The sequence below is a fragment of the Balaenoptera ricei genome, chromosome 7 (genome assembly GCF_028023285.1).
Source record: "Balaenoptera ricei isolate mBalRic1 chromosome 7, mBalRic1.hap2, whole genome shotgun sequence".
Taxonomy (NCBI): Eukaryota; Metazoa; Chordata; class Mammalia; order Artiodactyla; family Balaenopteridae; genus Balaenoptera; species Balaenoptera ricei.
Window position 1 is genome coordinate 56,168,440 of NC_082645.1, and position 24,461 is coordinate 56,192,900.

Genomic DNA, 24,461 nt, shown 5'->3' on the forward strand with positions numbered 1-24,461 from the left:
GAGCAAGGAAAATTATAACAACAAAAGAAACCCTTAACATTACACAATCATTTTGTTTGCAGAGCTTAGTAAAAACTGCAAAATGTTTTTTCCACATGATTACTTTTATAAAACGGGTGTTTTCTGTAAGCACTTGACATCAGAGGATATTATTAGCTCTTTCTGCTGCTTCTGGGTCTGATATTTCTCAGAATAAACCTGTCTTCATGGATCTCTGAAAATGATTGGATTGAGTCAAGCTTGTCTATTCTTTTGGATGTTCATTTATTTATTAGTTTGCATAATTACAAATGAATTATCATGCTAAAAAAAACTGGAAGAACACAAAGCCTGAGCAAAGGAAGAGGCATTAAGAGATTCTGTCCTTAGCACCATGCTCTTACAGAGATATGTTTAAGAAATTCTTCATTTTTTCCAGCTTCTTTGCAAATCTCAACATCACAGAACCCAGAGTAAGATTACATCGCCTTCTAACAGCCTTTTCTTGTCCTTGTTCTTTATCCCTATCTATCCTGAGTGATCTACCCAGCGTGGTCCAAGAAACAGCTTTTTAGGAGACCACTTCATTTCTAACCCCATCAGGAGGACAGGGCACATCATCTACCAGCCACTAGATGGACACCAATAGGGGGAGAAGTGCTCAATTCATCTTCCTTATCCTGGGGTAAATACCAGGGTCTTCTAGAGACGTCATCCTGCTATGGCATTTGAAATGCCTCCCTTGGATCCTGCAGTTCATCATATTGCACAGTGTGTAGAACTGTTTGGGGAGGTTTAGGGTGCTTCGATGAAGTCAGGACTTTAGGCTGGGGTTCAGTCTGTGAGCCTTTTATCAGAAGCATTTTGTATCATTATTCTAAAAATATCAACAAATTCCCCCAATCATATTTTCTGTGTTTTGTTTTTCTTTTAGAGGATCAAAAAAAGTTTTCCTTTTTTTCCTCAGTTCCTTTTCTTTCCTGTCTTTATTTTTTCCAGGCCTTTCATTACTAGAGAGGGGATTATGATAATAAGAAAGTGTACCATCAAGTCTGGGTACAGAAAATAGAGAAAGAAAAGCAATAATTCGTGGGGAGGAGGGAGTGTGAAAAAAAATACCGATGAGAGAATTATAGATGCTTACATACAGAGCTACTTTTTCTATATCAGAATCAGATGCAAATATGTTGATTTCCTCCTGTAAGAGTAGTGGTGAGACAGACAATATCATGTCACACAAAATACAGGTTAAATTACTTAAATATAATGATCATAGGCTCTGTGTTTGGCACCTATGCTCAGTATTATTTCTCTTCTTATAATTTAGAGATACATGATCAAGTATTTATCCTTTACTGTTTCATAGACCACTATACTTGAAATAAGTTTTAAAGACTATCACTCCTTAGCAAAGCCTGTTTGAATCTCATCCGCTCTGATGCATTCTTATAGAACCAACTTGATCTTCAGTCATGAGTCTTCAGCAAGTGGGTGGGTACCCTATCCTTTACAGTGCCCTGGAACTGATAAGTGTAATTGGGAGAAAATCCAGTACAGATCAAAGGGTATGTCCTTAAATTTCATTTCATCTGATTTGTTTCTATAAATCTATAGGAGTTAAATGGCTCAATTTTTATAAGCTGTAGATGTATATTTTTAGGCAAAATGAAACTAAGCATCTACTTAAAGCAAATCGTTCTTTATCCTTTTTTGTAAGAACCTTGTTTCAATTTTGAGACCCTTCTAACCTCTGACATTGATTTTTATATTTCTTGAAATCTTTGCACTTGATGACTGATATTATACTGATAGAAAAGATGGTTCACTGAATCAACAACCCTAAAAGAAATAAAGAAAATTGTGTGATTACCTGATATACTGGTGAAAAGCATATTAGGGTAAAAGACTCAGTGATTTTTTTCAAAAAAATGAATATACAATAAAAATTACAGCACATGATTGTTAATTTTTAGATTCTTTGAAGGCATTTCAGTGCAGTTCTTCAGCATACTTAGCTAGTTGAGAATAACTCTCCTTCTTTCTTGTCCCTACTTTAAATGCACTTTAGGTATATCACAAGTGCACGTTGAGCACATCACTTATTGCTTTTAGGTGTTAAAAGCATTGACTCAAAACAACTGGTTGATTGAATTCTTGTTAATCTCTGTATTCATGGTATATGTTTGGAATTTTCAAATCTTGCACAGCATTTTCCCTTCAACTCCTTTTCCTGGTTAAGTCCATGGGTAATCAACATGTAGAATTTAAAAATGGTAAAATTCTTAAGAAATTAGATGCTATAAAGTGTGAAGGGCCCTGTATATTTCCTGACACATAACAGCACTCAATCAATGGTAGCTCCTTCTATCTATCTCCTTCAATGCTTCCCTACTCTCTACCCCAACAGATTACAAATGAGGATTCTAAGTGAGACTGAAATTAGCTGTGATTTACTTACCTGATTTCTCACTTGAATAGATGACAAACTCCAGCCCATAACCCAACATTCCTGTCTCTACTTCAATCTCTTTCCATTCCCTATTTTACTAGTAGATACATTCACCAGTGGAATTGGAACCAATTACCCTTTTATTTTTCCTGATTTTTCCTCATTGTGAAGAAAACCCAAATGATCAGAGTAATTAATTTGTAGTCATAATTAATAATTATCCTGAAATGCTTTGTTTGCATGGATTATCTTGGAATGCTTACATCAGAGCCAAATCTGTTTTATGGTGCTTTTTCCTTCTTCTTGGATTTTATATAAGGATTTAAAATGTATTCCTCCCAGTGAGCAAGACTGATGACCATAAAGGCTCAGAGGGACAGTGAAAGAAGGAGGCAGGGTTGTATAACAGGAACTCTTCATGACCCTATTAGCAGGCAAATTGTACTGTCTCAGTCTTCCTAAAGGAACTTGTAATGTCACATGGAACATATATTGCCAAGAAATAAGCCCAAATCAATTTCATCATAGGACATGAGTAGCGTTCTCTACTATGTTATGTGTTGTCAAAAATGAGTGGCATTCCTTTTCTTGTGTTTTTAACTGGTTTCTGTTTGGTTAATAAGACCTCCGTGTTGACAAATAAGACTTTCTTAGGAGAGGTAATGTGCACTTTTCATTCTTTTGGACATCTGAACCTCCTGTACTTGGGGACTCCACCACGCCATGAGGCAAAACCAGCCTCCACTAGGAGAAGCTGCAAATAGCATACACTCACTCTCCTGGCCCTCCTGGTATCTAGGACCCAAGCTTGTGAACTAGACTGCACCAATCAGACACCTCCAACTCAGTCTTTGCATAAAGAAGTAATGAAATGGCATGAGAAGCAGGGACTATGCAGAATCAGTTTTGGTGATGGCTGGTGGCGGAGATTAGCTACATCAATTTTCAAGAAAGAGCCATTCTAGAAGCAATATCTGTTATGTAGTATCAGTGGCTTTGGCAATGAGTGTGTCCAATGTCAGCAGCATGGGTGCCTTCTCCAGAAGGTTCTGCAGCATTTTTCAGCACTGTTCCTGGCTACAAAACCTCCAAGTCTTATTCTGTGAGAATAAGTATATTTCTGGAGTCTTATTCCTGGAGATTCTGTGAAATACACTTCTGCTATGAAATGTCTCTTTAACAAAGTACCTGTCCTATTTAAATCAGTTAGACTCTGATGCTTGACAATGGGAGCTGTGACTGATAAAACAATATATAAATTACAAATCTTAACATTCTTATTTTATCGTCTAGATGAGAGGCACACAACAGGACCTTTTAGGAAAGAGTTAAGTGTGAGAAGAATTGTATAATAGTAGATTAAATCACTGTGAACTGATTCTCCACTGGGTACCAGTTCATGAACGATGAACCAGAGAAAAACTGGATAGGTGATCAGAAAGCCACTCTCTGGCCATGCCTCTATAGAAATGTCCATGTCCTAGGGGCCAGAATGACTTAGAAGAGTTATGCATAGGCACCTTTTTGCTTCTCGTTGAAAAATCCCCCAAATCCACTACTTCTCTGGTTGAAAAAATGTACATATTGAAACGTTTTTTCTTTCGTTTCTGGGCTTAATTCTACAATGAAAAATTTCATGGCAAAATTTATTGACATAACCACAGACAATCTACTTTCCTTCAATCTTTTTTTTTTTTTTTTGCCTTGTTTACTATGTATCCCAAGTTACTAGGAAAATAGCTGATGCAGAGTAAGTGTGCAATGAATATGTTAATCAAAGATAGCAAATACTAATGTAGCACTTATGAGCCAGGTTTTCACATATGTCAACTGACTTTCTCCTCACAATAACCTTCTGAGATAGGCATTATTTTTAGCTGCCTGCCCCCTACTTTTTTTTTTTTAATATTATTTTTATTTATTTATTTTTAGCTGCCTGCCCCCTACTTTTTTTTTTTAATATTATTTTTATTTATTTATTTTTAGCTGCCTGCCCCCGACTTTTTTTTTTTAATATTATTTTTATTTATTTAATTTTTGGCTGTGTTGGGTCTTCGGTTCTGTGCGAGGGCTTTTCTCTAGTTGCGGCAAGCGGGGGCCACTCTTCATCGTGGCGCGCGGGCCTCTCACTATCGCGGCCTCTCTTGTTGTGGAGCACAGGCTCCACACGCGCAGGCTCAGTAGCTGTGGCTCACGGGCCCAGCCGCTCCGCGGCATGCGGGATCCTCCCAGACCAGGGCTCGAACCCGTGTCCCCTGCATTGGCAGGCAGACTCCCAACCACTGTGCCACCAGGGAAGCCCCCCCTCCCCTACTTTTTTTTGACAAGAAATGAACCATGGAAGATCTAAGTAACTTGCCCAAGAAAGTGAGCAAATGTGATCCTAACTCAGGAAAGCTGACTCCAGAGTCTGTGCCTTATTTTTTTTTTATTCAGCTGATAGTCATTAAGCACTCAGCATATGTCAAGCACAAAAGATTCAATGATGAGTATGATATTATTTTGCCCTCAAGAAGCTCACTCTATCAGAGAGAAACACATATAACAAATAATTACAAGGGCAATATGGTAGATTCTATCATGGAAAATATAAATGAGGTTTGTTGGGACACAAGGAGGTTGTGATAAACTTTACTCTGGATGAATGATGGTCAAGGAGGGGAATCTGAGGGTGGAGGATGCTTCAGCTGAGACTTAAAATAATTTTTTATAAATCCAGAATTACATTCTAGGTGAAAGGAACAACTTATGCAAAAGGTAAAATAGTGTATTTGTGAATATAGTGAGGCACAATTGAGTCATGAAGCTGGAGATGTAGCCAAAGGCTGTATAAGAGAAAAACTTATATGCTATAATAAAGAATTTTTACTTTATTCTAAGGCAATCAAAAACCATTGAAGAAACAAATAGGGGAGTAATATGAATAGATATGCATTTAAGAAACATTTTTTTCTAGTTGTATAGGATTGTTATAAATAGTGTCGAGAGGCTTCCCTGGTGGCGCAGTGGTTGAGAATCCGCCTGCCAATGCAGGGGACACGGGTTCGAGCCCTGGTCTGGGAAGATCCCACATGCCGCGGAGCAACTAGACCCGTGAGCCACAGCTACTGAGCCTGTGCGTCTGGAGCCTGTGCTCCGCAACAAGAGAGGCCACGACGGTAAGAGGCCCGCGCACCGCGATGAAGAGTGGCCCCCGCTCGCTGCAACTAGAGAAAGCCCGCGCACAGAAACGAAGACCCAACACAGCCAAAAATAAATTAAAAAAAAAAAATTGGTGTCGAGGTTAGACTGAAGAAGGTAAGTTAGGAGACTACTGAAATAGCAGATTAAATACATGAGGACTTAAATGGGTCAGAAGTTCTAGGGTAAAGAGGGCATTGACTCAAAAGATAATTAAAGATAGAATTGGAAGAGCTTATAAATCAGTTGGATATTGGTGAAGAGGGGTAATAATAAAAAGGTAGAATTCTTCTGTTTCTCTCTTTTGGTTTGCATTAATTAATGTAAGATATATGTTACCCCTGGTTTTCTTTTTCTTTAAATTTTTTTCATTCTTTTTGCAAGCTTTTTTTTGTAATTTCACTGCTCCTTGAGACTAAGTTTTAGCCCCTTTTATTGTACTTTTATGTTTATTTATATCCAAGTGCCTTTTTTGTTTTAAGATGCCTTACGTCTGTGTTAGATTGAAATCTTGTATACATGTATGTGTGTGTGTGTGTGTGTGTGTGTGTGTATAAAAAACATACATCTACATAAAACTTCTAGAAGGTGTCCTTTACTGAAAATTGAATGTCTTTATGTATCCTGTTCTTTTTAGTTTGTCAAATAAGTATTGTTGTTTATATTACTAATATGTTTGATGGCCCAGTTGAGAGTACATCTTTTACATGTTCTTTTAATGTACCTTCAGCATTTTTGGACGCTGGGATATGGCTCTATAAATAACACTTTGGGGAAAGTAGAGGACAAAGTTTTAGTAGTGAAATCTGGCATTACTTATTCATAAACCTCCCTCTTTGAAGTCAAATATTCCTACTTTCAAATTAAGTATTTTTATTAAAAATTTAGAAGTTTTGCTCTTTATAGCTAAATATGACCAAAGCATAATTGTTTTGAGCGCAGAAAGAGCTGAAATTAATTGAATGATAGTGCTTCTCTCAGAGATTTATACAACAAACCTGCATAATTCATGCAAGTGTATATATTACAAATCTTGTCTCAAGAGAATTTCAAGCTAAGTGAGCCATTTTTATTCCATTAGATATGTATGTACATTTTTTAAAATTAATTAATTAATTAATTTGGCTGCACTGGGTCTTCGTTGCGGCGTGTAGGATCTTTTTAGCTGTGGAATGCAGGCTCTTAGTTGCAGCATGCGGGATCTAGTTCCCTGACCAGGGATCTAACCCAGGCATTGGGAGCACAGAGTCTTAACCGCTGGACCACCAGGGAAATCCTGTACATATTTTTATATATTGCACAGATATAGAGATAGATGAATAGACAGATGATTGATATGTAGATAGGTTGGTAGATAAAACTTTTACTAAAACAGTACTGACAATGCCTAGCAAAATGCTATAGAGATAGTTGGTGCTCAGTAGCTATTGGTTGAATAAATAAATGTATAAGTGAAGCTATATACGATCACTCACATTTAGGGATGCAGTGATTTCAAAGGAAAAAGTTACTATCTTAATTTTTTTTCTGAATGTTTTACATCATCAGTCTCTTAGGATCCAACAGTCCAACTAGGACACACTCATAGCTTCAGGCAGCATTACTACTGAACCAAGTAAAATTGTAGTCTTCACTTCCAAATATATTGCGTTATATGAAGAATCATGACTTACATTTGCCTTGATTCTTCTTTTCCCTTGATATTAAAAATAAGGATAAAGTATTGTCTTTTATTGTCATCATAAACACCTCAACTTAATTTTTTGATGTCATAGTAATTCTGCTCAACACATTTCTACTGCTATTTCTACATGATGCTTGGCAATACATCAGATTCACAAACTCAATGAATAATAACAATTCACTAAAAAAAGAACATACAGACTAGTTTTTTTTTTTTTAGCACCATGAACATCTTTTTATAAAAAGACCAGCTGAAAATAAATTTTCCTATTTTCCAATGTTCTTTACCTTTTTGTATGTGTTTATTACCTTTGTGTATTTTTTGGTTTCTTGGTACAGGCTTCTCCTCCCTCTAATGATGTCAACTGCTCTTCACAGCGTCACAGCACTGCCCATATTCTTCCATAAATGTTCTAATCACTTGCAATGTTATCCAGAGACCTCTTCTGCATATACTTTGTCAGTGATTGACATGTTATTGTTATATGCATCAGCTTCAGTAACTCCACCTACAAGTCATAAAATGTTCAGTGTCAAAGATTGTCAGCCAAAATACCAAAAAATAAGATCATAGGATTATGTGGGGAAAAAATAGAATTTTAATTTTTAAATTAGATTTTTATAAAATCATAAAATGTTCACACTCCTGGGAAAAAAGTGACTATTTGCTCATGATATTACTATTGACTATTTGCTCATAATATTACTATTCACTCCTTGATATTTTGGGGGGCATCTACTCTCTACCAGGAAGCTAAATATTGGGATTTGAGGATGCATGAATTCAGTTAAAGGAAAGGGTCGTATTATCAAGTAATGAATGTGAAATGGATAGGTAGATAATAGAGATGTGTACTGACCATACAGGAATACAATAAAAGAAGCAGTAATAGGGAACTCTGTATAGAGAAGTCAGGAAAGGTTTCAAATAGAAAATAATTTTTGAGCCAAGACTCAGAAGTGTATAGTGAATGAGGAAAAGCCCTAACTTGAAGCTCCAATGCTAGGGATGTCAAATTTTATACTGTAAAGTTTTAAAGTAAAATTTTAAAACATAAAGAGAAAACTCAGGGCAAAAAGAAAACATGTTTGAATTCAAACATATCAAAATCTAGACAAACACAATATATCAACCGCAAATTTTTATGCTCATCACTTAAAAGAAAGAACTGATTATTCTTTCAAACCTTGAATCAGCTGACATTTTTGCTAACATAAATAGCACATTTTTGGTATTGCTTCTGTCTGTTTGACAATGATGCATATAACATTAATACATCATAACCCTTCCTAGTTTTATTAAGAATGAGGTTAGTGACGGGTAAAATTGCTGAATTACTGGCATTGAGCATGAGCTGTTTTTTCCACTCTAGTGAGGCAGTTATCATCTACTCTTCTGCCAGTCTTCCATCACACTTTTTCCTACTGGGTATACTTCTAAGAGTCGCAATAATAGTGAGTCACCATAAAAAGTCTGTCCTTTTCTTTCCTTACTCATTATGCTAGCATGAGTTTGCATTTTTATCAGCGGAAATGTACAATGTCTTTTCCTGTAATGATAATAACAGTGGCAAGTTGGGTAGGCAGAGTGTGAACTCTTTCCTGTGCTGGAGAAATCTCCTTAGGAGAAGCGTACATCCATGAGAGACTTTTGTAATATACTTGACTAATCTATGAGCTGATATCAGATTGGCGTGAGCTATGCAAATATTATAACATTTTGTGATCATGCCACATTTTCTCCTTTAGATTCCAAAATTAGACCACGTATATCATCTGTGTTTCTTTTCATGGATGAATGAGATTTAAAAAAAGAGTTGAAGTGTGATTTAGTAACTTACCCAAGATTATAGCATATCTAATATAAAGGAGGGAGTGAGTACTATCCCCATTCCTGACTTTGGTTAATCCACCTGTGAACAAAACTGCATTTTTCTTCTTGCAGCCCAATCTATATTTGAATTTAATTTTTAAGTACCAATTTCATGAACTGTTTCATGTGAATTTGCATATGGTATTCTGGCCGGAATTCTTTATTACATTTTATTTGTGTAATTTGATTTCTTCCTGAGCATTATGATGATCCATCCTTTTATCTAACCCTTCACTCTATAGACACCAGCAATTGGGAAGAATGAAAGTCAGATTTAAAATCCAACTCTACTAGTTGCATAATATGAAACACAGTAAATGATGGAAACAAAATCTTGGAATATTTTAAGACAGACGTTATGTAAACTGCAGAAAACAGAGGGCAGTAAAATTGATGCATTGACACTGACATACCAAACTAGTGTAGCAATTACAGTTGTATTTAGTAATAGCACATAGTGCTGAAGTAGAAACTTATAACTTTAAACTAAAGTTATGTATCCTTCTACTGTTTATGTTGTGTCATCTCCCACAAGAAAATATATTTAAAGATGATAGGCAGGTTGTTTTAAAAATGTCAACTTGGTGTTAAATACTATATTAGTGAGTGATGGGAACAGTGACCAACTGAAAAGTATATGCCCCAACTAAGACAGGTGGCCACTACTTTGTTCCAGCAAGCCACTGCCATGTTGGAATATGGCATATTGCCAGATCTTCAAAATTTTCAAACATAAGCAGAAGTCTTGATTTTTTTGTAGGTTTTAATTAGTTCAAAACTTTAAAAACATTGAGTGGGTCAAATAAGCTTGTCTGTGGGCCACAGCTTGTCATCTGGGCCTCTAGGCAGAGACGTGATTCTATAGTAATGATCATTGTGCCCTTCAATAAGGATCTTGGTACTGGTCAGGTTCCCATGTCCTTTGCTCTTTCACTGTCTGTTTAATCAGTACTTCCTATTTCTCGGTGTGTCATAAGAAAGCCATAGAATATCCCCATTATATTCCTATAGATGGAAAGACTTGCCATAGTTGTAAACAGTTATTATGCAAAGAGTTGTTATTTGTGCCCATGCATTTTTTTCTATCTGTGGTCTTCAATGACAGTTATTGTTCCCTCCAGCCTAATGTTATTAATACCCTTAAATAAAACTTGATTACGCAAAACTTTTTATTATATAGAATTATGATTTTTTGAACTTAAAGGAAAGAATATGAATTGTTTATTTTCTATACCCCCTCTTGAAAAAGTAAAGTACACATTTTGTTCATTCTTCTAACCCCAGGTTCTAGGACATTCTCAGGCAAATAGAAGGTTGAATGAAGTTCATTTATTAATGGAAATTTGCTATTTTATTCATTCATTCGTTAAGTAAACTTTTCCTTAGCATAAACTATGTGTCAAACGTGTTAATAAATATCTATTGATATATGTGGATCATTAACTAGGGCTAAAAACCCATCTGCTTAGGAAAAGGTTACACCTGCCTTTAATTTAATGAGATATAATTTATATTTTTTCAGCTTTATTGAGGTATAATTGAAAAAATTATAAGATATTTAAAGTGTACATAGTGATAATTTGATAGACATACACACTGTGAAAGGATTCCTCCCATCTAGTTAATTAACACACCCAATGAAATGTAATCTACATTTTAAAGTGCACACCTACATTTTGGCGTCAATTCTCTGAAGGACTTTTGGGTGGGTATCAATTTTTGGTCTTAATTCTCCTTCCTAGATAGTGTAGTAAGATCAGATAATACTGTATATCTCTAAGCAAATGTCTGACTGCCACTTGGTTAATCAGAACTTTAACCCTGTATACCAGATACCCGTGGGGGTAATCCAGACACTACAAGTCCACTAGCAAGAAAAAAAATCACAAGTCAAGATCTCATGAGTTAACTTTAAACTTATTCTTGGTTTAAAGCTCTAGAATTTGATCCCTTAGAACTATTTAACTCCATGTTTTAAAAAAAAAAAAAAAGTTAGTGCTCCTATTTGATTAATAGTAATAATGCCCCTTTGCTCACTTGACTATTCTCTACTAAGACAAAAATTTTAAAATCCCATCTCAAAAACAGTATTTGTTAGTCATGTAGATATCAAGCGTAAAATGAAATCCCAACTTCAAAGGCGTTCAAATAGGTGTGTTCTTGGAGAGTCATCTGTCTATGTCCTTATTTTTCGATGTTAAGATTTTTAGCAGTATGCCAGCTGCTTCACCATATCAATCAGTCAATCAATCAATCATATACTTGTGTCAGATCACATTCTGTAGTAACAGCAAAGCTGGATCACAAAAATTAATAGGAGTTTCAACCCTCCGATTCAGCCAGGATCACTGTGCTAACTTAACCAAAATCAAAAGTAGCGCCATGTGTGAAGATAGAGACACACTAGCATAATATGGCCTATTTATATTGGTTATATTTAATGGTTATATTCTTCAATTGAACTCTGGATGTGTCATCAAACCAGAAGGCCACCTTGAAGATGGGAATGTCTTTCTGTAGAATGAAAATCTGGCTTATAAACAACAAAATATATTTCTTTTTCATCAAGGGTTTCCATTTTCTTTTTGAGATTCGTCTTTGCCATATTGGGTATGAGTTGCCTCATTAACATTTGTTCCTTTCTAAGGGTAGTAGGCAGAATAATGGCTTCTGAAGATATCTATGTCTTAATCCTCAGAATTCGTGAATATGTTAAGTTACATGGCAAAGAAGAATTAAGGTTGCAGATGAAATTAGAGCTGCTAAGTAGCTGACCTTTTGACAGGGAGATAATCCTGAATACTCTGGATTAGTCCAGTGTAATCCCAGTGGTCCTTAAAAGTGAAAGAAGGGATCACAAGAGAAAATCAGAGAGGTGGCAGAGTGAGAAAAAGTTCAACTTGATAGAGGAGGGGGGCCATGAGCCAATGAAAGTGGGCAGTCTCTAGAACTGCAAGAGGCAAGAGAATGGATTCTCTCCTAGAGCCTGCAGAAAGGAATGCATGCCTTCTGACACCTGCCAACACCCAGTAAGACCCATTCAGGGCTTCTGACCTACAGAACTGTAAGATATTAACTTTGTGGTAATTGTTACAATAGCCAAGTAAACTAATATACTGAGGAAACAGTTTTTTTTTTTTTTTCAGAAGCATCTGTCACTGAAATTGAATTAATAAAATAAAAGTTAAAATTTTCAGAATTTTCTTAAGGCATTGTCCATTCATTCATTCATTCATCCATTCATTTTCAGGAGGTAATCCGTAGCAGCCAGGTCGACATTGCAGGACACAGCCAGGAAATGGAAAGAAATGAACAAGTACCTTACAAAGCACACAAAATTGATGTTCTTGGAACAGAAATGGTAACTATTTAGAAAGACAACACTTTCCACACAGTTTGCAGAACTATGTGGAAATTCTGACCTTGTTATAAACAGTTGCTTTTATTGTCCTTTATGTATTTAATATCAATACACATCAGTGTCTCTTTCCCTACTTTGGGGTTGATATTCTTTGAAAAATAAAATGAACACCCTAAAAATATAGGTGCACTTTAGGTGTCAATTCATATTTGTTCTGTTATAGCATGAACCCATGCATTAAAATAAATGATCAAAGTGTAATCAATGTGCGCTGAAGTCTTGGATGAAAATCACTGTGCAATGAAGAATATGTGTGCAATACTGAAATAATTGACTTCTTAAAAACAATTATTTATTTAAAATTATCTTTAAACACAGGTCTCTCATCTTGAAAAACACACTGAGGAAATAAATCAAGCTTCTCCACTCCATCAATATGTTCAAGAAACAGGTAAGAATCTGGTATTATTTCACCCCAATATATCTTTTTCCTATTGATGTTTCTGTGTTTGAATGGAGGACTTCCAAAGCACAAACCTTCCCACTAAATAAAGTTAGTAACTATGACTTATGATCCCAAAGGGGACAGAGTAGTATTTCTATATGTAATTAGGTTCTGCCTGTGGTACGAGATGCAGTAAGCTTCTAAAATAGTTCATTGCCCTTCAACCCTATGATGTATTCATCCAAAACGCCTAGAAGGTGATAAGCCAGCCACCTCTGAATTGCATTTTGCTCAGGGATCCAGAATAAAACTTGATGTTATCAAGCTCCCTGGGAACAGAAAAGTTATCTAGATTGTATTACTTTTAATAACAAATTTAAGCACGTTTAAGTCTAATTCTCCAACCCACAGATATGAGATTAGACTACAGGCAAACCTGTGCAAGTTTGCATAAGATGGGTACAGGGTGTCTTGCCTATAAAAGGGGAATGAGAAGTTTTGCTGTCCCAAAGTGCTAAAAGGGTAGATTTAAGCCAACTGTGACCCAAACGTTATTTGACTATACCTGAATTTGGTTTTATTTTAGTTTTGCTTAAAGAAGTAGATCTTCCTTTTCTGTTCTTCTACTGTTCTTTTCTTGTTTTATAACTTTTATTATTCTTTTTGAGCATACCAGCAAAACATGCTTGTAGAAAATTTGGAAAATACATACAATTAAAATAAACAGCACTTTCATTACTTATGACTTTCCATCCAGAGATAATCACCACCATTTTTCCTCCTATATTTCTTGACATATACTAACTTACATAATGAAATACTGCCATATGTATACATTTATATCCTGAATATTTTTACTTAACTTACGTTATGAGAAGTTTTCCATAGCATTATAATGTCTTCTCAAACATCATATTTATTAGTTACATAATATCTCTGGTGTTGTTTTCTGTTTGTAGTCATAGATACACCTGAGGATGAAGAGATTCCAAAGGTTTCAACTAAGTTTTTAAAAGAACAATTTGAAAAGTCTGCCCAGGAAAAGGTCCTTTATTCTGACAAAGAGACGACCCCAACCAAGCAGATTAAGGTAAGATAATTTCTCTGCACAGAGACATATTAAGTGTAAAACCAGATGTAAATACATAACATTTTCAAATTATTGAATGTTTGAGGTGGTTTTTCAACAACAACAAAAAATATCCAGAGCCAGTACTTATTCTGTTCCGTAAGAAGAATATTATTCTATATGAGAAAAGCAGTAGAAAGAAAACTTTTCTCACTAGAGAAAATTAGTGAAGAAAAAATTATGTATGCACTAAAGTTTAATAACTAACACTAAAGTAATAAAGCCAATTTTAAAATGTCAGCTACTTACTCTGTTCTGTTTAAAATTCCAAGGAAAACAAAACAACCCTCAAAAGTCCTTTAAGACTTTTATTGTTTCCCTCTAGATTACTCTGCATAGCACATTACGTAAAGGAGGGAAATAATCAAGATTACGTGTAAATGTTAAAATACTGACTCGTTGATGTATTGAATAGGGAATATAACTCTAAAAAGTGCAAATAGATTATAGGGACGATAGTAACAAATACTGTCTGTTGCTCCTAAGTGAGTCTCTAAATGGAGTATACCACCCGTTGTTCCCAGTGCAGATGTCGTAGCAGGTGGACAGGTGAAGGGCAGTGCCTAAAAAGTCTCTACCACTACACTCATCTTTATAAGATTTGATTTTCTCTCCCTTAAAGATTGAAAGTGAATATGAAGAGACTTTAAAGCCATCATCAATTGTGGGTACCTCTTCCACTTCTTACACTTCAACCAGCCAGAGGAAGGAAACATCAACCACAAGATACAGTGACCACAGTGCCACTTCCTCGACTCTGGCACAAGTTAATGCCACTTCTTCGGAAAAGGCAGAAGAATTTCCTCCTCCCCCACCCGACATACTTCAAACTCCAATAGATGTGACAGCATTTTCCCAGTCCCCTGAACTCCCCAGCCCTCCTAGAATACCACCAGTCCCCAAAGAATTATATTCCAAGCAAAGAAATTTGTATGAATTAAACCGTTTATATAAACACATCCATCCTGAGTTAAGAAAAAACTTAGAAAAAGATTATATCAGTGAGGTTTCTGAGATTGTTTCTCGTCAAGTGAACCTGGGGAGCTCAGTTTCAGCAGATGTGCAACAAGCCCGGTATGTTTTTGAAAATACGAATGACATTTCTCAAAAAGGTCTGAACTCGGAAAGAGAACACTTGGAGTGGGATGAAATTCTGAAGGGGGAGGTGCAGTCCATGAGATGGATCTTTGAGAATCAGCCATTAGATTCCATTAACAATGGCTCTCCACATGAAGATAACATCTCCAAGGGCATTGCTGATCGAGAAATCATTGCTGGTGGTGATGTGAAATATACAAAATGGATGTTTGAAACTCAACCCATCGATACTCTGGGGGATCATTCTTCTGGCACTGAAGAAAATGCTGAGAAAATTCCTGAGCTAGCCAGAGGAGATGTCTGCACAGCCCGGTGGATGTTTGAAACAAAGCCATTAGACTCAATGCATAAAATGCATCAAAGTCAAGAAGAATCAATAGTAACTGCCATAAAGGACATAACCGGGGGGGATGTCAAGACTGTGAGATACATGTTTGAAACTCAACATCTGGATCAACTTAGACACCTTCACTCAGTAGATGAGGTGCACCTACTGCAACTCAGGTCTGAGCTCAAAGAAATTAAGGGAAATGTTAAGAGGAGTATAAAATGTTTTGAAACTCAACCATTATATGTTATTAGAGATGGTTCAGGTCAAATGCTAGAAATTAAAACCGTTCACAGAGAAGATGTTGAAAAGGGGGATGTGAGAAGAGCACGTTGGATGTTTGAAACACAGCCCTTAGACACAATTAACAAGGATATAACAGAAATTAAAGTCATCAGAGGAATATCCATGGAAGAAAATGTCAAAGGTGGGGTGAGTAGGGCAAAGTGGTTATTTGAAACTCAACCTTTGGAGAAAATCAAAGAAGAGTCAGAAGAGGTCATCACTGAAAAGGAAACAGTAATAGGTACAGATGTCTCTAGAAAGTGTTGGATGTTTGAAACACAGCCATTAGATATTCTAAAAGATGTTCCTGATGCAGACCCTCTAAGGTCTGAAGAGATAATAGGGGGTGATGTACAAACTACTAAGCATTTATTTGAAACACTTCCAATAAAGGCTTTAAAAGATAGCCCTGATGTTGGAAAACTTCAAAAAATTACTACTTCTGAAGAAGAAAAGGGGGATGTTAGGCACCAAAAATGGATTTTTGAAACCCAACCTCTGGAAGAGATTAGAGGAGATAAAAAAGAGTACATACGAACAGTGAAACTTGAAGAAGTTGACAGAGGAGATGTAAGGAATTACACACGTATCTTTGAATCAAACAACTTAATTAAATTTGATGCATCGCATAAAATAGAGGTGGAAGGAGTCACAAGAGGTGCTGTAGAGTTAAATAAATCACTCTTTGAAACAACACCATTGTATGCCATTCAAGATCACCTTGGAAAATATCATCAAGTAAAGACAGTCCAGCAAGAAGAAATCCTAAGAGGGGATGTAAGAAGCTGTAGGTGGCTTTTTGAAACAAGGCCCATTGACCAGTTTGATGAAAGCATTCATAAATTTCAGATAATTAGAGGAATATCTGCTCAAGAAATACAGACTGGGAACGTGAAATCTGCTAAATGGCTGTTTGAAACCCAACCTCTTGATTCGATTAAATATTTTAGTAATATGGAAGAAGTAGAAAGTAAAACTGAACAAGCTACAGATATTATTAAAGGGGATGTCAAAACCTGTAGATGGCTTTTTGAAACCCAGCCAATGGAGTCTCTTTATGAAAAAGTTTCATTAATGACTGGCAGTGAAGAAATTCATAAGGGAGATGTCAAAGCCTGTACTTGGCTCTTTGAAACTCAGTCACTGGATTCCATAAAAGATGACTCCGAAGCAACAGTCAAATTGCAAACTGTAAAACAGGAGGAAATCCATGGTGGGGATGTTCGTACAGCATGTTTTCTTTTTGAGACAGAAAATTTGGACAGCATACAAGGAGAAGAAGGAAAGGAAATCAAGGCCGTGGAAATGGATATCCAAGCTGGGGATGTCTCCAGCCTGCGGCATAAATTTGAAAGTCAGTCCTTAGATTCTATAAGTTCCAGTTCAGAGGAAGTTTTGAAAAAGATCAAAACCCTAAAGACTGAAGATATTCAGAAAGGCAATGTTTTAAATTGCAGGTGGCTTTTTGAAAACCAACCAATTGATATGATAAAAGAAAGCCAAGAAGGTGATAAATTAGTTAAGACAGTGACAGACATACAAGGTGGAGATGTAAGAAAGGGGTGCTTTATTTTTGAGACTTTTTCTTTAGATGAGATTAAAGAAGAATCTGACTGTATTAGCACCAAGAAAACAATTACTGAAGAAGCAATAAAGGGTGATGTAAAAAGCTACAGAATGCTCTTTGAAACCCAGCCACTCTATGCAATTCAAGATGTAGAAGGGTTTTATCATGAAGTGACAACAGTTAAAAAGGAAGAGGTAATTCATGGAGATGTACGAGGGACAAGGTGGCTTTTTGAAACGAAACCATTAGACTCCATTAATGAATCAGAGACTGTGTATGTTATTAAATCTGTCACACAAGAAGACATTCAGAAGGGAGATGTTAGTTCTGTCAGATACAGATTTGAAACCCAGCCACTGGATCAGATTACAAAAGAACCACGTGATATTGTGCCCACTGTAGACTATATTCAAGGTGGGGATGTAAAGACAAGTAAACAATTCTTTGAGTCTGAAAATTTGGATAAGAAGACTTATATAAGAACAGTAAGTGTCAATGAAATACAAAAGGGCAATGTTAAAACATCTACTTGGCTATTTGAGACCCACACTCTAGATGAGCTGAGAGGAGAAGGGTCAGGATATGAAAATATCAAAACAGTCACCCAGGAAGATATGCAGAAAGGTGATGTGAAGCAGGCAGTATGGCTTTTTGAAAATCAAACTTTGGATTCTATTAAGGAAGCAGATGAAAGCATCACAAAAATCACCAAGGAAGAAATCCCTCCTTCTGATGTCAAGACAACTACATGGCTCTTTGAAACTACACCCCTTCATGAATTTACTGAAAATAGGGTAGAAAAGGTGGAAGTTATTGGCAAAAGCATTAAAGAAACCTTAGAAGAACTCTACTCTCAAAAAGTTATTGAGGCTCCTGGAATCATCATTGAAGCTGACGAAGTTGGGGATGTTCGAATGGCAAAATACAAGCTCCTGAATCAAGCCTCTCCTGAGATACAGAAAGAAGAAATCCTCAGGGTTGATCTCAGAAGTATAATGGTGAAGCTACTTTCCAAAAGAGACTGTAAGAAAAGAGAGATTTTGGTTAGTGAAGAAGAGAAGGGAAACGTTAATTTGACCAAAACTCAATTATTAAACAGATCAACAGAATTTCGTGCTGAAAAAGAAGAGATAGTGAGTGGTGATGTCCAACAAGCAATAAAAAACCTGTTCTCCGAGGAAGGATCTGTAAAGAAAGGCATTTTGATTCAGGAAGATGAAAGAGGAGATGTTCACATGACTATCTATTGTCTTCTTCATGAAAATGCTGGTGACACAATTAAGCGTGAAGAAGTAATAGGGGGTGATGTAAAACGTACCATTCATAATTTGCTATCTTCCATATCAAGCAATAAAATATCTGAAAGGGCTAAAATCGATGCCTCTGAGAGGGGAAATGTTCAGTTTTTTACAACATGCATAGAAACTGGAGCTTTGGATTATCTCAGACAGCTCCAGACATGGTCAGATGAAATACTAACAGCTAGGAAACAAGAAAAAGAGGAAAATATAATTGGTGGCGATGTAGAAGGTACAAAACTGTTACTAAAGAAAAGGCAATCTCAGGTTGAACGTACTGTTAATGAAACTGACATCGTCCCAGGAGATGTGCATAATACAGTTAAGGTTCTTCTGACGGAGCCTCAGAGTACATCTTGTAAGTTACCCAAAGAAGAAATCATAAAAGGTGATTTGAAGTCAACCCTAAATTCCCTGAGCCAGGCCATAAGTCAGAAAACAGTGGCTAAAACAGAAGAAATTATAAAAGGTGACATGCTGGCCACACTCAAGTCACTTAAGGAATCAAGCCAAAAGTGGAAAGAATCTAAACAGCCTGATGTCATCCCTGGGGATATAGAGAAAGCTACTGAATGCCTTGAAAAGACTGCAAACACAAGGATGGAAATCCTGAAAAAGGAGCTTATCCGAGATGACCTTGAAGCATCATTAAGGAATCTAAAAGAAGCACAAAGACCTTTCAAAGAGGTAAATAAAAAAAGTGTAATCAAAGAAGATGTGCAATCTGTGATGGTAGGATCTGAGGAAGAGCAGAAAACCGAGAATCATCATGTGGCTGTCCAGAGGGACAAAAAAAGCGTTCTTCAGCCAAGACCAGGACCATTTGAGCCGGCAGCCAGGTGGCAGGGGGGAACAGACATTCTTAATCAAACTATAGGCAAATCTTGTCATGGGGATTTAAGAGAAGAAAGAACTGAGGTTAATCTTCCAAAAGCCCCCAAGGGCACCGTAAAGATTGTCATAGATCGTGAACAAAACAATGATGCCCTTGAGAAAAACCTTAGAAGGCTATCTAATTCACACCACAAAGCTATTAAAAATGTGTTGGAATCAGGAGACAGAATGGGTATCTGGACTGATAACATAACAGAGCAACGTCTTAGAGATGAACATGTGAGTGGACAGCTGACTTCAACTGTGTCAGTTAGGGAACATCTAAAAACCAAGGAATCAGAGACAGTGAGAGAACAGAAGAAGGGTGCTGTCTTTACCCAATCTATTGATAAAACAATTGGAAAGCAACAGACTGAAACTTGTGAAGTGAGGAATGACCACCAGAAGAGTGAGGCTTTCCCTGACAAGAGTCCTAAAAATACCAAAAACACTAAAACATCAACAGATACACAAAGCTCTAAGCCCAGTTTAACCCAGGGTCCAGTCAACAAGATGGCTGGAGAAACCTGTGAAGTTTCAGAGGACTTTCAGAAGCAGACTCTGTTAAAGCAAGAAATGCAATATTCTAATAAAGATATAAAGAAAAAGAACGTGACCCCTCAACCAGTGTGGCAGACTTTGCCTGTGGATCAAGACATGTCAAATGTAACAGAAGTGAAAGTCTCCCAAAAAAGCCACAATAAATTTAAGGCAACTGACAAAAAGCAGACTGATATTCATCTGAAAAGCCAGGACTTTCTAATGAAGACAAATACTTCCAAAGACTTAAAAATGGCAATGGAAATGTCCTTTAATCCAATCAACTGTAACCCTGAAAATAATGCAAAAGAAAGTGAGTTCCCTCTTCCACCTCCATCTCCACCTCCTCCTCTACCTTCCAATTCATCAGCTGAAATTGAATTTCCTCTTCCTCCTCCACCTCCTTTCATGATGTTGCCTGAAAAAAATGTGTTTCTTCCCTCACTGTCCACAGAGAAGATGAAGGCTGAATTTGAGAATTTCCCAGGCCTCCCTCTTCCTCCACCACCAGAAGATGAGAAATTTGAAAGAGAATGTCTAGCAATGTTTCCACCACCTCCCCCTCCGCCAGCTCCATCTCTAAAACCAGCACATCTCCTTTCCTCTTCTGTTCAAGAAAAGCACAGTGGAGCATTCATACAATATTCCCAAGAAGAAGCCTCAAGCTCTCAGGCTAAAATCATAACAGGAAAATCTGGAGGACGTTTGCCACCTCCCACACTCCCCAAACCCAAATTTCCCAAGCAGATAGAAGATAAGAAGAATCATAGTTCCCCAAAAGTTGAATTGGAAAATTCACCGCCAGATATGGAATGTAAAATTACTCCCTCAAAGGATCAGAAAAGAGTAATAATGGCAAGTAGCAGTGAACACATAGAGACAAAGCAGAATGTATCTAGAAAAAGTCTTGATAAAAGAAAACAATTATCTATGGACTCTACAAGGTCTCTCTCACAGACAGTTCCAGAAACTTCACCACCCAAGGAAAAACTGATAGCACCTCTCGTAAAATCTCATTCATTTCCAGCAGGTTCAGGACAGCAAAGTCCAAAACCTTATATGAGAAAATTTAAGACGCCTTTAATGATTGCTGAAGAAAAATACAGACAACAAAGAGAAGAACTTGAAAAACAGAAAAAACAGGAGAGTTCTTGCTACAACCTAGTCAAAACAGAAAGCCCAAATCAAAACATGTCAGAGTTGAAAAAGGAAGTGCTGTTACAAACAACAAAGGAGGAGGTCCCCCTAGCTGGAATGGATTCAGGGGTCACTGTGGCCCAAACCAACCCAGTCTCTCAAAGTCTTTCTCAAGTACTAGGAGCGTGTACCGATAACCAGCTTTCCACAACACCAGTAGTGACATTCGCTTCCAAGAGGCTCCAACATGTTCCAGCAGCCTCAGAAGACAAAGATACCGTGAAAAAGGAAGCTTTGCAGAGCTCAAGGGATATGACCCAATCTAAATCAGCTCGTGAAATTAAACAGAGTCACCAAGAATGTAGGACACAGCAAACACAACAGAAGAAGTATCTGAAGCAGTTGCACTTGCCCCAAAGCAAACCAGTTTCCCCCAGTTTCAAAGTTAAAACCATCAAGCTTCCAACTCTAGACCATAAGTTAAATGAAACAAGCCACAGCTATGAAAGCCATGAAAAGCAAGCTGAAGTTGATGTTCAAACCATTACCAAACAACAGTACCAGGAAACCGAGAAAACAGAAGCAAGGACTGAATGTAGCAATAAACAATTGGTAGCTGAAAAATATTATCAGTTACCTACGAAGGAGAAGACAGTAACAGTAAAACTGCCTACAGAATCCACAGAGAAAAGCCATGAAAGTAAACTCAATATAGTTCGTGAGAAGCAAAAAGAATTTAGAGAATCTGAGAGTGGGAAACTTCCAGGAGGTGAAGAAACAATTCAGGGACCACCAATGATTGGTCCAAAGAAAGAGAAACTAGTAGTTGAAAGAAAACAAGAACATTTGAATAAATCAGCCCAGAAGGTAGTCAAACAAAAGGTTACTGATGCACATCTTGATTCACAGACTCAGAATTTTCAGCAAACATATATACAGACTTCTCAAAGTCAAGGTGAACATAAAAAATTGCCCCAGCCATGTAATAATCTGCAGGAAGAAAAATGTCTTGGCGTCAAGGGCATACAACAGAAACAAGTCTTTTCTAACACTAACGATTCAAAGCGAGAGATTACACAGGACAAATCTTTATTTTCCTCTGTGAGAGAATCCCAGCAGGATGATGGAAAATGTGCTGTAAATATATTGGAATTCTTGAGAAAACGTGAAGAACTAAAACAGATTTTGTCTAGGGTAAAAGAGTTTGAAGCAGAGCCAGATAAAAATGGCCTTAAAACATTTCAGATGCTCTTAAATATTATTCCAGTATGGCTATTAAGTGAAGAAAAAAGAGAATATGGAGTTCGCATTGCTATGGAGAATAACATAGAAAAAATCAAAGAAGAAATAATGCACATTAAAACTCAGGCAGAGGATATGCTTGTGTCCTGTGTAAATATAATTCAAACAGCCATGATATCCTCTAAAGCAGGAAAGCAGAGAAATAAAGCTACTAGTGTTAATGAAACATTATCTAAAGTGTCTAATGCTGATGTCAGCTATAATAAAAACACTGAGCGGAAAGAAAATACAATTGTAGAAAAAACAGAGCACCACCAAGTAGCAACTCATCAAGAAGCAACTGCTCAGCATCATGTGAAAACCCATCAGGAAATTAAACTAGATGATGCCAAGTCTTCTCCTCCCTCTTTAAAAACACGCCCGCCATCACCAGCTTTCATAACAATCGAGTCTACTGCACGGCAAACAGAAACCTCTGCTAAGGATGAGCTTTCCCAGTCCCCTAAAAAGGACAGTTTTGCTGAACTATCACCAAGATCTGTGTCACAACCACCTAGAATTCTCAGAGCAAATACCTCCCCGTCTCCACCCAAGAGTCACTCTGAACAGCTTGTCAAACTCAAAGACACCACTGCGAAGTTATCCAGGGGGACCATACCAGGTTCATCCATAACCCCGGTTCCCATTGTAGAGAAGAGGTCTGAGATCATCACATCTCCTGCAACACTTCGTCGTCAAATTAAGATAGAGGCTCGTGGCAGGGACTCTCCACCTACAATCACAATACCTGTAAGTGTAAATCACGCTGATAAATCACGTGGTTCCTTCAGAGAATCCATGGAAGCTCAAGAGGAAGAAAGGAAAGTAGGGAAAAGGGCGACTTACGTTCGCAAAGATGGAGTAAATTCCACTAAGCGCATAGTGCCAGATACTGAGAGTTTTGACGCAGTCGAAATCATCCGCAAAGTCGAAAAACCTCACCTATCAGAGCAAATGCAGAGGTATGAAGCCGCCAACCGGACTGCTCAAATGGCTGAAAATGTCATGAATGACCATGAAAATGAAATAAACAGATGGTTCAGGGGATTTGAGGATGGCCTAGGTTTTGACGCAAAGTCAAATAGAAGAGTTTATGCAAATGGAGAAGCAAACCATAATATAAAACAAGAAAGTCGTACATTTTGTAAGGAGGAATTTGGATTAACATCTTTAGAAAGTGCTAGCTTTAGTGGCTTTTCTCACAGTCATCCTAGAGAGCTGCAAGAAACGATGCCTGTTAAGCCGCCCAGCATCCGCTCTGAAACAAGATCTCTAAGTGAACTTTTCTCAGGTGTGGATGCATTTGAGAGTCAAGTTGTTGGGTCGAAGATGATGGTCTCTTCATCACAAGGCTCAGAAGCTGGCAGATCCGGCTTTGACTTCAAGCACGCCCCACCAACCTATGAGGATGTCATCGCTGGCCATATTTTAGATGTTTCTGATTCACCTAAAGAACTCAGGAGGAATTTTCAACAGACGTGGCAGGAGAGTGAAAGAGTGTTTAAAAACCTGGGATGTGCAACCTCAGATGCTTCTGCAACTGAGATGAAAACCACCTTTCAAGAGGAAGCTGCATTTATAAGTGGTAAATGAGCTTGCAAAGAGTGAAGATTAACCCATTTAAAGGCACCTGTTCCATAACTAAGACGATTTGCAGATAAATGAGTACCTGGAAAGTACTAAACAACATAACCTAAAACTAACAGCTTTCCCTGGTTGTTGATATCCTTCCCTTTACAATGCTTGCTTTTACTACTTTCTCTTTACGAAGGAATTTAATATGATTCACCAGCACTGTGTGAGAGTAACAAATACTACTATATAGATTATTGAGACCTGTGTTTGTCAACGTAAATAAGGCTTTGGATAAAGCAGCAGGTATAATAATAATTGTTATTGTGATAGTATTAACTATTATATGGAACTATATATTTATTAATCATTGTATACCATTA

General features: G+C 37.1%; 1 protein-coding gene across 3 annotated transcripts in view; it reads left to right on the forward strand.

Moving 5' to 3' along the window:
- XIRP2 (xin actin binding repeat containing 2) overlaps window positions 1-24,461 on the forward strand; it is a 69,362-nt gene that overhangs the window by 36,634 nt on the left and 8,267 nt on the right. The window contains exons 4-7 of one of the 3 annotated variants that reach the window (XM_059928022.1): window positions 12,415-12,525; window positions 12,904-12,976; window positions 13,930-14,060; window positions 14,722-24,091. In XM_059928022.1, coding sequence (XP_059784005.1) covers window positions 12,415-12,525; window positions 12,904-12,976; window positions 13,930-14,060; window positions 14,722-24,091 — 9,685 coding nt within the window. The remainder of the gene's footprint in view (window positions 1-12,414; window positions 12,526-12,903; window positions 12,977-13,929; window positions 14,061-14,721; window positions 24,092-24,461) is intronic. The other 2 variants (XM_059928023.1, XM_059928024.1) reach the window with 2 other exon arrangements.